This window comes from Gallinula chloropus (genome assembly GCF_964237585.1).
Source record: "Gallinula chloropus genome assembly, chromosome: 3".
Lineage (NCBI taxonomy): Eukaryota > Metazoa > Chordata > Aves > Gruiformes > Rallidae > Gallinula > Gallinula chloropus.
The window spans coordinates 43,653,298-43,671,197 of record NC_140087.1 but is presented as its reverse complement, the minus strand read 5'-3'; the positions used below and the strand labels follow the sequence as shown (position 1 = coordinate 43,671,197).

The following is a 17,900-nucleotide window of genomic DNA, read 5'->3' as shown; positions in this document are numbered from 1 at the left end:
GGAAAGGAGTTCAAGTGGCCTAGTTCTTAAAAGAAAACTCAGAACAAAGAGGCACTGCAAATATTAGTACCACCAGAATTTTTGCAGCATGTCATGAGCTTCATTATGCAGTACAACCACAACGTCAGATTACTTTGCAGTTCACAGAATTCATCTCATACTTTATGATAATGTCATAAACACTTATGGTCTTAATTTCAAACCTTATTTTTACTTTGAGATGAATCTTCTAAAATACATGTGTAACAGAAGCCACGTAACGCAGCATTTTTAGAGCTGTTGTAACAAATTTCATATTGAATCTCCAATAGCTGAGCACAAAATTTTGAATTACTTCTGAAAATCCTAGCCCTGAGAGTTTCAGATGTAAAGCCAGGTCTTCTAGAAAATAGTTTAACCATGAGCAACTGGGGAAACACATTGAAATTAAGGAGCTTTCAGTATTTAGTCACATCCCATGCAGCTGCATAATTGTGAGAGCATTCTCCTTAGATGAGCACACTCACACCAAAGTTGAGCTGCCATGGAGGTAAAGGCCTAGCCTGTAATTTTGCCAATCTTTAAATGCTTGTTTCAGTTTAAATTCTGTTACTCAAATGTTCACAGAAGCAAGAACATGACAGTTTCTGCTGAACAGGTTGCTCAAACAATAATGTACGCCCACATGAATATTCAGTTATCCCATCTATTTGGTTAGATCTCTACGGCTAGTATACTAACTAGAGTGATAGGATGACCAGCAAGTCTCTTATCTAGGCACCAGTGCCATCAGCATGTTCCACGTCTGTAAGGCCAGCTAAGCACTGAAGTTGTGGTACAGATTTAGTGCCGTATGCTCCTATTGGCTTGCAGCTTGAGCAGCTCAGGGATTCATGACATAAATGTACATGGCTGAAACAGTTTCTGCAGTGCATTCAAAATGCCTTCCATGTGCAACTAGCTCTTGAAGTCAAAACAGATACCTAAACTTACTGTGAAAAGATAAATATGAACCAGAAACAGAAGATCAAATGATATCAGAGTGGTATCAATTACAGTAGCTAGAATAAGGCAATAAAAGAGACACAGGTTAAGACAAGTCTCTATCTGGCATTACAATAAAAATATTAATACATTTAATATAAGAGTTTCTATTAAATTTGTTGGACTACAACTCTGAGCATCACAAACATTTATATTGCAATGCTCTTAAAGTCAACTTATAAGGAAAAAAAATAGAATTCCATTAACATTAAAAAATCCTAAACAAACTATTGAAATTGAGATTGCCTGTGGTAGCAAAAGCATTACAAAATTGTCTTTAGCTTCTCGGTTGCTTATTATTCCCTCTGTTCATTATTGACTTAGAACCATCTCAGCTTCTGTACTAGAAATGTATTGCAAACACAATTCTCATGAACATTTAGTGGTTTGTCCTAGTATTGCAACTTAAGACTTGGATAATAACAACAAAAATAAAAGCTTCTAGATTATATTAATGACCTATATAAAAAAAAATTGAAATCTTAAGCCAAAATTGGGGTTTATTCCAAATGATAACATTATTGTTAGCATTCCATGCATAACTTCTCCAAATTGTATTATATATGTATTTATTTCCCTCTTCACTTTTAGTTAGGGAGAAAGTAAGTGAAACTGTAAAACAACTGTTTCACTAAATGTTTGTTTTGCCTGAATTAAAAGATAGCATGATAATAAATTGGCCAAGGAAAAGGGAAGACTGCCAGAACTTAAGGTAGAACTACAACCAACATCAAAATGTAAAAAGTTACAAGTATAAATCTCACTTTATTAATAAAATTTATTTTAGGAAGAGCTTCATAATAATATTGAACATGTATACAGCCAATTTTAAAGAATTAAAAGCTGGTGAAATAAGCAAATTAAAGTATGAGAAAGCATACCAGAGGAGGCTTCCAGTCTTTCTAATCTGCTGATCAACCAATCAAGAGATCCAGAAAACTGAGCGCAGTTTTTACGATTCCCTCGAATCAGAGCCGCTATTGGAAAAAGAGTGAAAAAAAGTTTAAAAGAAATCACAAATATATATCCATTTAAATGTAAAGTACCCCTTTCTTGTCTTTCTAGCAAAGAATCAGCAAGATAGATTCTTAATCTTTAATTATTGATGTTCTTAGTCTAAATTTAAATCATCTGAGTGATTGTTAGTTTTAAGCATAAAATTACTCAATATCAAATTGACCTTTAAGATATTTGAATTATTTTGGTTTTACAGACCTCTTAATAATCCCTGCAAAATGAAGTAGCCAGTATTGACACCATACAAGTCCGCTACTACTGTAGAAATAAAATTTCTGTAGAGCAGTATTCTAGTAATTACAGGAAACACTGATGAGCAGGATGTGATGCCAACAACACAGGTAAATTATTTTCTACTGATACAATATCTCCATTCAAGAGCAACAGGAACTAAACCAAGATAAATGTCCAGAGACTGTTTGTCATGCCTTTGACATGGCTGTAGGGAAGAACTGTTCACTCTCACGCTTTGAACTGAAATTGCAGTAGACCGAATGCATGAACAAACATGGTGCGTAGAGCTGACTGGAAACCTTTAAGAACACTGAAGGCACCCACAAGCCTGCCCTCTCCTGGAACATAGGTATTGCATGTATGTGCACACACATGAGCTCGAGAGAACCATCTCTTCCACTCCAAAAAAAAGTGTGAGGCACTAACATTCCTGTTGGGTGTGTGGAATAAGGAGAACCACTTAAGATTGTTTTCCAATTTTGCCAAGAAATTATTTCCACCCAAAATTTCTACGGTTCTTTTCAGCCACAGAGACTGTTGCTCCTGCTAAGGGGCAATGCCCGCTTAAAATCTATGTTCTATTGCTGCAGAAATTTATTGTATTATATCGCAAGTGTGGTTTTATGTTGTTTCATTTATAAAAGGTTAAGCTTACGACCTTGAGACATAAATATGATATGAAGCTGTATCTGCAAGGGTGAAAAGCAATCTTAAGAAATATTTGCAAACAAGTCACTGCACTGACAATTGTGTACCATGAGGAAAGAGATCACAATCCAAGTGCTTATAGCCAAAAAAGAAAACCAAAACACACCATGAAACCACAGCAAACAAACAAAAATCAACCCCTAACAAGCAAAACAAAGCCACCTTTCTCTTGATGTATGACATGACAAAAAATTCTATGCCCTGAAATCTTACATAGGTAATTAATCGTGACTATAGTTATTTGAAAATATTTGGCAACCGTTAAGAGGAGGAGCATCTTGTTGAATGGCAGAGATTAGAACTAAGGAACTCTTGTTTCTGTAAGTGGCTTTTTTTAATTGATAATTGCCAAGCCACCTATTCTCAATGTGCTTCAGGTACAAACATAAAAATAAGACAGTAATACTTCATTGCTTAACATGACACCAATATATTTAACACCATTAACAGTAATAAGACACAGATGGTTTCATAAACGCGTCTCAGCAGAAGTTTGTGCGAGAACAGTATTCAGCGGTTAAAGCTATGCACTAAATGAGGCGCACAGCCACTTAACGCTGAAAATAACCTCCAACAGTAGCTTCTTTTCTTGCCCACTATCAACAAGACTAGCATCATCCAGTGTTAAAGAAATGAAAAACAAAACCAGAATGTGGTCAGTCAGGCATTAAAGTCGCATCATTACACATGCTTCTGTGCACACTTCGATGATACAAAAGGATCAGCTACAAGTTCAGAGTGATTGCATGTACGTGTAAGAGAGGAAGGACTGATGCCTCAGTAGATACATGGTAAATATTCGAAGTTGAAAGGGGGTAGATTTAAAATTAATATAAGGAAGAATATTTTTATGACAATGGTGGTTGGACTAGATGATCTTTTAAAGGTCCTCTGGAACTCAAACCATTCCATGACTTTTATATGCGATAGTATCCAGTCTCGAAGTCTGTAAATGCCTGTCTCCATTCTCATCACAGTGAAATACATCACAATGTCAATGACATGACAAAAGCTGCAAAGTCTGACATCACAGTTAACTTTTATTTAGGTGCAGACTCAAGAACAAAGAACTGTTTGCATAAGCAAGCTTGAGCAAGCAATATCCATTTTTCATCCATGCAATTACTGTACAGCTCCAGCATTATTTAGAACAGAGCGATGTACAAATTCATTATAGCCAGATCAAAGCCAGGCTTCTTAAGCATTAGTGACAGAAGATAATGCACTTTGCAAAGTAATGGAAGGGGACAGGAAGGGCATGGGGACTGGGAAGACAACAAAAGCTTGTGCTTTCTTCCCACTACAAGTCCCTGGAAACAACACTTGGTGCAGGACAAAAAGACTTCACTTAGTGTGCATATATCAACTGAAAGATAAATAAAGATGTAAAAACTTCACCAATCTAGATGATCTATTTATCTCAGGGTTGGACGAGCAGACATCCCAAAACACCACACTGCATAATGCCATGTTTTCAAACATTCATATGGGCATTAAGGCGAGTAAAAGGTAAAGAGAAGCAGAGGGAGGGAAAACAGTAGCTGACATTTAGTATAATTTTCACTGTGAAAGCTTAGTTTAGATTCATGTATCTTTTCCCAATTTTAACTGTTAAACATAAAATTTGCTACCATTTCTGCATGCCAATGGCTGAGCAACCTTCAAAAAATTCAGGCTAAACAAGTGAAGATAGCCAAAGCTATATGGGGTGGTTTTGTTTTGCTGGATGTGGTGGTTTAGCCCTGTCTGGAGGCCAGACACCCACCAAAGCTGATCTATCACTCCTCTTTTCATCTGGAAAGGGGAGAAAATATATATATTGAGAGGTTTAGGAGTCAAGATAAGGACAGAGATCATTCCGCAATTAGTGTCACAGGCAAAACAGACTCAACACAGAATAAAGGAAAGAAAACTAATTTATTATACTACACTGCACACCCAGTGACACCAGAGTCAGATAACAAGAAGTACAATCAGATCTTTCTTAGCAGACTCCACTTTAGTCATCATTTCACCCCCTTCTTCCTCTGCATTGTGGCACAGGGAGGGGCAGGGAATGGGGGAATGAGGATTTGAGTCAGTTCCTCAAAAGTTGGTTTCCTTCTTAGCTAGGGGGCATTCCTCACACCCTTCCCCTGCTGGCTGTACCCTGGTGTCCGACCCACAGGAGACAGTTCTCCACAAACTTCTCTGATGTCAGTCCTTTCTCACAGGGCTTTAGCTCTTCACCAAGTGCCCCAGCATGGGTCACTTCTACGGGGGGCAGTCATGGAATCATAGCATGTCTCTCAGTCTCTCGAGCCCAGACTGCACCAGCCTCCACAGAGACACAAGTCTCCTTTCCCCCTGCCAGGAAACCTGCTCCGGCATGGATATATCTCTCGTTCTCACTCATCTCTGTGTCTCTGTCTCTCTCCATGGACTGCAACTGCTGGCAGAGGCTTGCTCCAACACGGGTCACAGCATCTTCTGTATGTCTCCAGCTGCTCCATTCAGCATGGGGCCTCTGCACGGGCTGTAAGTGAGGTCTTGGCCTTTTCCATAGGCTCCGGGGGGACACCCGTTCCACCATGGGTTTCTCCACAGGCTACAGGGGTATCTTTCTCTCTGCCACCTGGGACGCCTCCTACCCCACTTCACTGGCCTTGGTGTCTCCGCAGTTTCTTACATCTTCTCACTCCCTTCTCTGGTGGCAAAAAGCAGCTGTTTGGTGGGCGGGGTGTGGATTCTCCTAAATGTGATTCCCAGAGATGCTATGACCATCTATGATTGGCTCGGCCTTGGTCAGCAATGACTCTGACCTGGAGCTGGCTGGTGTTTGCTCTGTTGGGCCTGCTGAGAGCTTCTAGCTGCTTCTTGCAGGAGCCACCCCTGCAGCCCCTGCCCTTCTCCACCAGAACTCAGCCACGCAAAACTACAATACTGAAATATAATGAAAACAGCAAGAAAAATTTTCTTCATTTTGTATAAGACACTGGCAAAGGCAAGTGAAGAGTGGAGCTGTGACTTGCACACAAATATGAGAATAAAAGAGGAAAACTATCTGGACACTCTGCTCAGGAACCTACAACACAATTCCTATTTGCAAGTCATAAAATTTCTCGATCTTCAACCATCATAAATCAACTGGCAAAAGCTCCCAGCTATCTCTGAAAGATATATTCTTCATATAGAATTATGGACAGCATACAAGGACATCAGTGTACCATTGTTATAAACTACACTTAGCTGAAATCAAAGCAGACTGATGTCTGACTGATCTGAAGCTTCAGTCCTCTTTTTGATCCACATGCTGACTCACCCACCATTATGCTGCATGTTACAGAACTGGAGAGATATGTATAGAGTGTGTATTTAGCTTACAGCCATAAATCCCATCAAAATCAAAACAAAAAATGTTTAAATGACCTTATAATTCATAAAATCTACCGATCTAATGCTGTGAAATGCAACTTTTGGTCACCCTTACAGCCTGTGTGTTGAAGACTGTATCATGCTACAATCTTCATCTACATAGAGGTGATAGATCCCAGCAACTCCTCAACTAGAATCACAGCCACAACAAGCACCTTCTACCCTAACAGTCTGTGGTTAGGTGACAGCAGCCACTATTCATCTTGCTCTTTCTTTGCTTGGAGAAATCATGGGTGCGGGCTTCTGGTTGTCTCATTGATATTTACTGCATTGTCTTCTGTTTCCTCTGTCAGAAAAGGTAGTGGGCCAGACAGAAGCACCTCTTCTGTTTTATCAAGGGCTGTGCACCATATGCTGGATATCCTTTTTTCCCCAGGGATTTTCTTCTTCAAGAGCACAAGATGATGAACCGACTATGTTGTTGACTATGCAATGGCTTTGTAACAGTATTATAAACAGAACTCCTGCCTCAGTTGCCTCATTTTCTGTTGGATATTAAAGAGAGTTTATGTGAAGTGAGGCACATCGTTAACATTTCATTCCTGTGCCTCTGAAATCAGAGTAGTGCAAGGTTTGTTTTTTGCAGTATGTTTTGCATACATGAAATACTGCTGAATATTCTGAAATAAAAGTTGAGATCTCACAGTTCTTAATTTGGGATCTAGCACTGATAGAGTCTTTTTGCCTAAATATCTCTCTCTGTTCCTCTGAGTGAATAGAAGATAGTATCTTCTATTTGCCTTATTATGGAAGTTTCAAACAGAACACATAATAGTACTATTACTCAGATTATTAATCATAAATGGCACAAAAGAACTCCAAGACAATAGCTTTGATTTGCAAATATGACTTCAAATGTTCACAATAAATAATGTTTGCCACTCACATACTGAGTGGCAAAGACAAATATTTTAAGTACCAATAATAAATGAGCACTAAATAAGGAATGGATCCTATAGAAAAACTAGTATGTGATCATGTTTCACAAGACATATCCACAAAAGAGCAAATTAATAATATACACACTACATTGTTCTGGGCACTAACCCCATGACTCACTTCATTTTACAAACTCAATATGCAGATGTGGAGTCTTTAATGGAAGTGACATATAACGTCACATTCCTTGCATACCTTTTTGACAGCAGATTTATAAGGAGTGAGATTTACTATAAATGACAGGTAGAATGCTTTATGGCTTACTGGGAAGTAAGATTACAATCCTGCGGGAGGATTTGGTCCAAACTCAAGCTTCTGCCAAAACACATGCAAATTCAAAGGCAAACAAGCCCTCACATTGCAGCTGGAGTGTTACAGAGCACAGCACAGGTATGCAGACTGCACAGAAAGGTCTGCTTAATGACAGGGAGACATTACTGTCCTCAGCAGCTCACAGTCATTGTTAACATTATTATTTAGGCTTACTTATGGCACTGAGCAAGCCTGATGACAGAGGCACAAGGAACTGACAAAACAGTCTCTCAGGCAGTAAAGTTTCCTTTAGTAGACAATTAACAACTCAACAGGAGTGAACATGAAAGCTTCTACTGTCATGGATTAACAGCCCTATATAATGAGTCATAGTAGAACATAAATAACATATGCAATTCAAATTGGTGAGCAAACAATTCAGGTGATTAAATGCTACTACCTAAACAGAAGTTTGACCAGGACACCAACTAACACTTAGACCTACAGAATGTGTTATGATATTTTCAGTGACTGCAGGTGGACAAGACAGTCACAATATACCGTCTCCAAGAGCATATCCTGCCATTGTACTGATCATTACCAACTAATAAGAGGGATCTTGCTTATAGAAACTTGAGATTTATGCTGTATTCTGCTGACAGTTGTGTGAAAAATTGTAGACTTCCACAAAATTGATGTAAATATTGACTCCTTAATACAGGAATGATATATTCACATACATTTTGTTTCAGATTTTTGAGAAGTATAGAAGTATACATTAGCAATATTTTGATACAAAAAAGCAATCATTTAATTGAACTCAGAAACATTCTTTTTCATAATAAATATTATTAGAAAAATCACATCATTTGAATGTTTTCAGTGTATTTTATTAAGCACATGCAAGGACCTGGTAATTCAGAAATCTTGTTTAAAGTTTCTGCAGAGTGGAAATTCTTCTATACTAAAACAAGTATGTGTTTCTTCTCATCTGAGTATTATTTTGATCTAAAAGAGAAATATCCAAGTAACCCAAAATGTGCCTTACCTAGTAATTCATACAAAGAATTCAAAATAGATTTCCATGCTTCCCCAGCTTCCTTCCCAGCTACGTCTGCAAAATGAGCTGCACTGCTGTATACATTCAAGCGATCAATACATTCAAGGACAAGGTTGATCATACCCTAAAAATGGAAAGGCTCAGATTGTCAGAGGAAAAAAACAAAGTATTGTTTAGGTGTAAACACATGAGATTTTCAGAAGTCTAAGAAAACAACACATGAAAGGCAGGATATGCAGAGCACAAGAATATATACTTTGAGTCATATGGAAAGGTTTTTCTTGACTGTGATAATAAAAAAATTACTACTTAGGATAGTCAAAACAAAAAAATAAACGGTATTCCAGACATAATTTTAGACATGTTTCTGTTATGGAAGGCATTTAGGCATCTCACTAAGTATAGGCAACTATCGTTACCATAGAAAAAACTCAGATAATATTAAACGAAATACTTAAAGCATGTTTATTAAAAACATCCTTCTGCATCAAGAGATGAAACTATAACAGAAGAAACTAAGTCACACATAAGGAGTAAATTATGGGTAGAATTCAGGCCACAAGATCATATCAATACATTTTTTTTTAAAAAAAAAGGGGGAAAATAAGGCCTTAAATGTATTTCTTTAAACATACAGGAAAATCAACAGATCTAAAAGATTATAAACACAGCAAATAGTTTAATTCATACAGGACAAAAATTAATTGCATGTAATATCCAGATTAGACATCAATGCTACCGACACTGCAAAAGAATAATTGCAGACAACATACTGGAAAATCAGGAATAAAACTGAGAGAAGTACCTCTTCCTGGAAGAGGTTCTGTCGATTCTTCAGTGCTCGGAGCCTGTTTTGTTTGTCTTCATGCTCCAAATGTTCATCAGGGGGGTGAAAATAGCCAATCAAGTCCTGAAGGCTCAGACTGACTGACTCAATAGGCAAATCGACAGTGGAAGACTTCACTTTCTTGCTGAGAGCATCAAGGCCCCTACAAGAAGACGCAAAGTCTCCTGAGCATTGGAAATTAATATATTTTATCATTCAAGCCCTTTTTTTTTTGCTTGTTTAAAAGCAACATTTGTTTAGATGCCAAAGCTCAATTCATTTTCTGACAGCTGTGAAACTTCTCAAAAATTATTTATGTCTGTCCCATTCTCCAATTAATGATCCACCCCTCCCTAAATTTTTAAACACAGATAGTCTTCCTACCCATTTAGGCCAAACACAAAGAGTTTGTTACAATACAACAGGTTATTGTAAACCTTTTCAAAGCATCATGAGGCTGGAATGAACAGAAGTCAAAGAGCCAGTCCTTCTGTGCTGAAGAAGGCCCAGAAAGTCCATACAGGTTCTCAAACACATCTCTAACCTGTTCTTAAGCCATCTTCAGTGCTGGAAGACGCAGCTTTTCCACATATTCTGTCCCAGCACTTCGTTACCTTTTCTGTTTCCCTGATAAACAACTGAAGCTTGGCTTTGCTGGTAGTCTATGATCATCTTCTTGGAACAGGGGGCAGATTGTTCTCACTCATATTATGCCTGCCCCTTGCTTAGCTGAATCCCCAACAAACCCCATAATCCAGCAGCTCAGCACTTTGCTTTCCAGACCCCGACATACCTTTCTCCTCCATTTAAACCTCATCTTTCTTTTGAAATATGGCTGTTACAACTAAGACCTCACCGGCAATGTACAAGTGGAAGTGCAAGTGGAATGCAAGGGCTTTCCTTGCACCTCCATGGCTCCCCTCAGGAAGGTGGTAGGCATGGGGGCTTCCCCAGGCAGAGGCAGCAGGACCAGAACATTCTGGAAGTAACAGGACAGACCAAGAAGGGTAGAGAAAATAAGGATGCTGAAGGCCTGCAAATATAACATCTGTCCTCGAGGAGGACAGAAAGAGATGGAGAAACTACCAGAGCCAGCCAAGGCCCTGAAGTGCTGGGAGAAGAGCAACCCTGCAGGGAAGGACCCACCCTGGCGGCACACAGTGGAGGATGGGGCTTATTTGATACTCATGACTTCTCTTTTGACTCATTCTCAGTTTTGCCATTGTAAAAAGTTTTTTTTTGCTACCATATTTTGAGTAAAATTCAGCTGTGTAGCAAAGAGGTCCTTTTTGTTTATGCTGACCTAAAGGCCACCAAGCTTCAGCTGGCAGGGCAGCCAGCCATTTCCACGCAGGCACCCTCCCAGCCCCACATGCATCTTGTTCTTTTCTTTCATTTCTTTCACACCAACGGTATATGGCAATCTGTCCCACAACTGGCCCCATCAATCCTCTCTTCCAAGCTGCACAGCACCCTGCTCACTCCCAAGATTCCTCTCAAGGCCATGATATGGACCACAAACTCAATTTATACCCTGCTTTTGGCTCGATTAAGAAAACACTGATAAATATCTGGGGGCAGGATGATTGTTGGTTGGTTTTTACTTGGGTTTGATTTTGTTTGTCTTTTAGCCAGCATGTCATTTTATTTTCATCTCAAACTGTGATCTAGGGCTGGAAAATTTTTACATTTAGGAAACATTATTAATTCATTAGGATTATTTGCTGAAGAATAAAAATCTCCTGGAATAAATAATGCAGTGTTTCAAAATGATAGCTAAAACTGTTATCTTTAAAACTTTCATTGTGAGCATGTGTTCTGAAGTGCAGTTTTTCTACTGACTTCCTTGGAAAAGAACTGAAACACAGAGAATCACAGAATGCATTAGGTTGGAAGGGATGTTTAAAGGTCATCTAGCCCAACCCCCCTGCAGTAAGCAGGGGCACATTTGACTATATCAGGCTGTTCATCAAGCCTGACCTTGAATATCTCCAGGTATCAGGCCTCCACCACCTCTCTGGGCAGCCTGTTCCAGTGTTTCAACATCCTCATAGTGAAGAGCTTCTTCTTAATGTCTTCTCTAAACCTACCCTACTCTAGTTTAAAAGCATTTACACCTCATCCTATTGTTACATGCCCTTACAAAGAGTCCTTCCCCAGCTTTCCTGTAGGTCCTCTTCAGCTGCTGGAAGGCTGCTATATGGTATCACCAGAGCTTTCTCTTCTCCATGCTGAATAAGCCCAACTCTCTCAGCCTGTCTTGATAGGAGAGGTTATCCAGGCCTCAATGTCCCTCTAAGAAGCTTCTAAGAAAATGTACGAGTTACAAAGTGACCTAGGGCTTGCATTTCTTTTGCATCTTAAATGTCATACAAGAAGCAATTCTCCTGACAGGCGTATTTCTCTGTCTTCAAGCACCCAGATAAATGTTTTTCAACAAATTACATGTTTATGTCTTTGGTTGTGCACTGTTTAGGTCACTGTTGCTTCAGGTCACCATCTCCCACATCTTGTCTTGTGACAAATTAATTCCTATTACATTCTTATCATTCCATATAGTCTTACTACATAGCATTCTTTTTCTAAAGCCAGCAACACTGATGAGAGGGGCCTGTCATCAATTATTGAAGTCACAAACATTTGAGAATTAGCATTTTATCAGTGTTATTTAGGAGGACATTTGGAGTAGGAAGATAACTGCCAGTTGCATTAAACCTAGCAGTATTTTTAAATGGCTAAAATACTACAAAAGAAAACATTGTGTATGTTGCACAATATTAAAGAAGTAGCATTAAAAAGTAACAATTAAGAAAGCATCATTGGACTGCAGAAAATAGGCAAAATTTCATATTTTTATGACAAACTTTTTCTGGTGACGATGAACGTCTTCAGCATGTTTCTGTCTTGCAGAAGTTTGCAGTTACAGAGTTACCTCTTCCAGATTTTTCCAGGAAGAGCACTTGTAAAAAACTTACTTGGAAAAGAAAGAGCTAAATGATGCATTGCATGAATTTCTGGCAAGGAAAATAAAAATCTCTCTTTTATAGTTTGTTAGCATTTTCAATAAATTTATGCATTCAAATCAAGGTTGAAAAATAAAATTCTATTAGAAGATAGAAAAAAGAAACTGACCAATACGTCTCAAGGTACATACATTTCTGCTGATAACACAAAGAATTTCCATAAAGTCTAGTTTGAGAAGTACTCATCTGTTTTTCTGAGGGCCAAATTGTTCACTGCTGCTTTAACGGACACTTTGAATAAAATAGAAGAGGGAAAGAAAAAAGGGATGAAAGGATTGTTTGAAAAGCACACCTTATAAACCTGTTAAAGAGGAAGACTGTACTACGGATGACACGCGCTGTACGGGATTCTTCATTCTGAGATCTGGACAATGTTAAACCATCATCCATGTGACCTTCATGGTGCATTATTGCCTGCAATACAAAAATAAAAAGCAGTCATTGCAAAATGAAATATTATTCACAAAGAAGAACAATGAAAACTCATATAGTAAGGAAAGCTAGGACATGATGAAGTCACGTACAAAAATTAAAACCAAGTTTAATTAAATTAAAAATAGACAATCCCATTTTTTACTTCCTCATGTAGAAGGATACACTTGTATTGAGCCCAGCAGGTTCAGTGCCATAATAATCTCAAAGTCACAAATTCTGTAAATAATATACTTAATTTTTTAAAAGTACAAACCCAAAAGTCTAAGGGGCTTTGTTCATTACTTGTTTTTGTCAATTGTAAAAGTAGTTGCCTTGCACATCAGCAGGTCCCTATGGTACAGACAAGGTCAAAAGTCTACTGGTCCTGATTTCTAAGGATGTTACTATGTTACCCATCTTTCCTGACTATGCTCGAGTCACTACTGGTAATAGCTTTTCATGTTCAGTTATCATGACTCTGAAGGTAATTCAATCCAATTTTAACCTAATTAAGGCAAAAGTGGGATATCTTATTTTGAATTATTTTTAAACGAAGTATTACTATTACAACTATTGTCTTAGTATTATAACCACTAAAATTTTACATATACATAAAGTTTCCTAAATATATATTATTTTATATAAACTATAATATATATGTGTGTATACGTACACATATATGATACAGACAATTTTTACATGTATACAAGTTATTATAAAGGCATGACCTTCTGATTATACCAGAAATTGCTCTAGCTTTGTAGCTCTGGCATGTAAAAAAGACATGGAAAACACTTCAGTGTGGATAAACATCATGGTTTAGTTTATTTTATTTTTAGAAGACGACTAAAACATATTTTCCTTTCTGAAAAACAATTTACTGCAACTTCATAGAATCATAGAATGGTTTGGGTTGGAAAGGACTTTAAAGATCACCAAGGTCCAACCGCCCTGCCCAGGCTGCTCAAGGCCTCATCCAACCTAGCCTCATCCAACCTGGCCTTGAATACCTCCAGGGATGGGGAATCTACCACCTCCCTGGGACAACTTATGCCAGTGCTTCCCACCCGTGTAGTGAAGAATTTCTTCCTAATATCCAACCTTAATCTACCCCCTTTCAATTTAAAACCATTCCTCCTTGTCCTATCACTACATGCCCTTCCAGAAAGCACCTCTCCAGCTTTCTTATAGGTCCCCTTCAGGTACTGGAAGGCCACTATAAGATCACCCCGGAGTCTTCTCTTTTCCAGGCTGAATAATCCCAACTCTCTCAGCCTGTCTTCATAGGTGCTCCAGGCCTCTAATCATCTTTGTGGCTGTCCTCTGGACCTGTTCCAACAGCTCCATGTCCTTGTTATGTTGGAGACTCCAGAACTGGAAACAATACTCCACGTGGGGTCTCATAAGAGTGGAGTAGAGGGGGAGAATCATCTCCCTCGACCTGCTGGCCATGCTCCTTTTGATACAGCCCAGGATATGGTTGGCCTTCTGGGCCACAAGCATGCATTGTTGGCTCTTGTCATCCACCAGCACCCCTCAGTCCTTCTCTGCAGGACTGCTCTCTATCTATCAATTGTATGATTATACATATGCAATAACCACTAACACATATGTAGCTTCTGGAAGAAGTTGTAAGTTGTAAAAGAATCTTTTTCCCACTTTATTATGCTGAGCTAGCATTCTGCTATGCCATGGTTACTCTTTAGAAGAAGAAATCAGTCAGGGCTGAATACTTGAACATTCCAGCCCAAAAGGTAATACACTCACAATGTGAAAACACATAGTACTAAAAGCCTCCTCAAAACAAACTACAGCACACTGAAGAAAGGAATTCTTGCATATTCTTCAGGCTATTACTAATATTTTAGTTTGACCTCACGTGCATCCAGATTTATCAATGTTGTTGGGCTAATGTCAGAAATGACTTGTCTTCTGTAGTTCCCTTCATTCCCTGCCACCACCCTATCAGCCTGTGACTGAATGAAATTAATTCCTTTTTACATTCTTACCTTCCGCTGCAGAGAACCCATTCTCACAGACTTTGCATCAGCAGACTGGTATGTGAGCCATAGGCCCGTGTCTACATGCTGTATGAAGCATATTGAATCCCCATACTTTATTTCAGGTGCTCCCATTCCATCTACCTCTTTCCTTGTCCCTATGTCCAACTTTTCCTGAGGATGAAGAAAAAAATATACAAGACCAATTACCAACATATTTATGTTTTCACACATTATTAAGTACTAGGCAATTGCCCAGAACAGGACTTCAAAGAATATTTGAGACTTTTCTCTAATGAAACAATTAAAAAATGGTAAAAGTTTAACTTCTAGTGAAACATTCAGGAAAAACATCCCATACACACAAAAATCTACCCTTTTACACTAGGAAGGCCAGGTGTATTCATTTCACCTGCCTAGGAAAGAACTAGGATCATAATCGACCATACACGTCATTACTGAAACAACAGCAAAAATACATCAAATTCCCTGAGTTGAACCGGATATTAACTTCAGATGCTTTTTCTTATGGTTTTCATTTTTTTCCCCAGCTTGGAGGATGGGAACCTCCCTACAATTTCTTCCCAAATGTCACAGAGGGATGGCCTTTAACCTGTCACTGACCATTAATACCCATCAATGGGCTTAGTGTTTCCTCAGAAAAGAAATCCATTTCTGGGTGTCTGTGACTGGCCTGCCAACGTGCTGTAAAACAATGGCATGACTGCATCAGACTAACTGGCGTCCCATACATACAGGCCACAGTCATTTTGGGAGAGGAAATTTAGTACTCCCAATAATACTGTAGTTTGTAACTGTAACTTGAGGTTCTCCCCAATCTCTACCTTGTGTAAGAAGCAACTCCTTCCCCCGGACATCAGTTTGTAAGACAGCCTGTGCACCCTGGCTGATGGGAGATCATCCATTTAATCTCTCTAAAAGTATATGGGGTTCAACCAACTGATATAACTCATCTGCCTGCACTGGTTGTTAAATCCAAAGGTAAGAATAGACAAAGCATGTTACAAAGCTAAATATATATCTTGTTAACTGTACAAAGAATGTTAATGCAGTTGTGCTCAAAAGTTCTCAGGGGACTTTAAATTTCTTCGTGGTGAGTCGGATCTTCATGTTCCTGAGGCTGTTGTCACTAACTCTATTTGAGACAAAAATCTTCTCCATTGAGAGTAACCAAAACCACTTTGACTCGTTAATTCTGATTCATGTGATCAAGTTATTGACAGAAATTATTCATCATTCTCCTGGGAGGAGAGGGAACGCATCACAATTGTTGGTGTTGAAGCCGAGTACTATAATATCAGTTACTTTGCTCTCCCTTTCACAGCTTCAACAGTACAGGCTGGTTCAGAGGCACAGTAACTCCCCGTGCTCTGCTTCTATATATGCTCACACATGTCCAGATAAGAAGCTGCTTATAATGAGACAAAACTTCTAAAACTTCTGTCCCACTGTAACCAGGAAAGACTAGAATGATTACACCATACACATGTGCCTTGACAATTCAGGGAGACAGCTTCACAGTAAAAGATGACAAAGACTGGCATTTTTAAATTAACATAAAACCCCTCCTGTTTATTAAAGGATTTTTAAAAGCCTTTATTAAGTAAAGGGAGATGTCACACAACTAGATTTTTCACCCTAAAATTACAAGCGCATTTTGAAGCATTTAAAAAATAAAACTCAAGAGAAATTCACTGTTCATAACATTAAAGATCTAGATATAATATATTCATCAATTCAGATTATTATACTGGTTTTGGATACAGATATTAATTGCACTTCTTGTCAATGCCTGATTCCTTAAGTGACAAAATTCTTATTAAAATCTTGTCCATTGATACATGGTAATAACTGGTATATTAATACATCTGATGTCAATTAGTTATTGTGTGGGTCTATTTCATTATTCATTCATTATTTTCCTTGTATCATTTCTCTAAATGTTGTATTCAATTCTTTCAAAAGCTAGCACAAATAACCTGAGTATAATAACATTTGGGAATTGAAAAGGAATGAATAGTAGGACATTGCACACAAATGATGATACAGGAAAAAATAAATTAGGTGCTGCTATATCATACAAAGAAATTACAGCTTGATTTCAAGCTCCATTCTTTTGAATTATCTTCAAAATTAGAAGTAGTGTGAACCTGTGTGGCCATACTGTGCTTCTGACTTTGCAGGATTCTTCTCTTTTTCCAAGTCTTCCTCCTCACAACTCATTTTTTAAGATATGAATTTCCAAATTTTCTCATAAAGCACTGTCAATAACAGGAGCGAATATCAAATTAAAATATTATTCCATACTTTCTTTAAAATCCACTGACTATAACAGAAATTTGAAGGGGGGTTGATATTGAAATCTTCGTTCAAATTAGAATTAATGTAAAATCCACTGCCTTGCCAACAATTTGCCAAACAGTATTTCTGTTCTCACCTATGTAAATACACTGGCAAATCTGTCTGTGGGTTTAGAGCCCAGACATAATTCAATCTCACTCAAGTGATCTCTGATGCAAAGTAAACATAGCAGCCAGGAAAGCACACAATAAAAGCTGGACTGAATACAAGAGAGCAATGGAAAGCTAGGGAATGGTGTGGGGGCAGCAGGTATTAGAGCATTCATTTGGAAGCTTCAATACATAGAGCTTTTTTTCGGAGTGAACAGGAACCACAAAGGGCAAGATTTGAATTGAGTGTTGGATTCATGCTAATAAAAAGCAGGTAGCTGTGAAAGTCCATATAATGAATCAATCCATTGTCTACTGTAAAATAATAGTTCATCAGTGTCAATTAGGATCTGAAAAACAGCAGAAATCATCATGTCGCCATTTAAAAGTTGCATATTGGTATGGCCATTATGTGATGCAAGGTTCTGTCCCACTATGCTCTTAGCATAACCTGTCATTACATAACCACCTGCTAATTCTTCCTACAGCATATTTACAAAGAAAAGCTTCAGTATGATT

The 17,900-nt window shown here is 38.3% G+C and overlaps 1 protein-coding gene across 1 annotated transcript in view; it reads right to left on the bottom strand.

Annotated features, from left to right (window-relative positions):
* The window catches only part of RYR2 (ryanodine receptor 2), a gene marked incomplete at both ends in the record, with an annotated part of 388,405 nt that overhangs the window by 179,430 nt on the left and 191,075 nt on the right, over positions 1 to 17,900 (bottom strand). Inside the window, 5 exons of the mRNA XM_084261061.1 lie at positions 1,905 to 2,000; positions 8,636 to 8,771; positions 9,453 to 9,636; positions 12,789 to 12,910; positions 14,920 to 15,084. Coding sequence (XP_084117187.1) covers positions 1,905 to 2,000; positions 8,636 to 8,771; positions 9,453 to 9,636; positions 12,789 to 12,910; positions 14,920 to 15,084 — 703 coding nt within the window. The remainder of the gene's footprint in view (positions 1 to 1,904; positions 2,001 to 8,635; positions 8,772 to 9,452; positions 9,637 to 12,788; positions 12,911 to 14,919; positions 15,085 to 17,900) is intronic.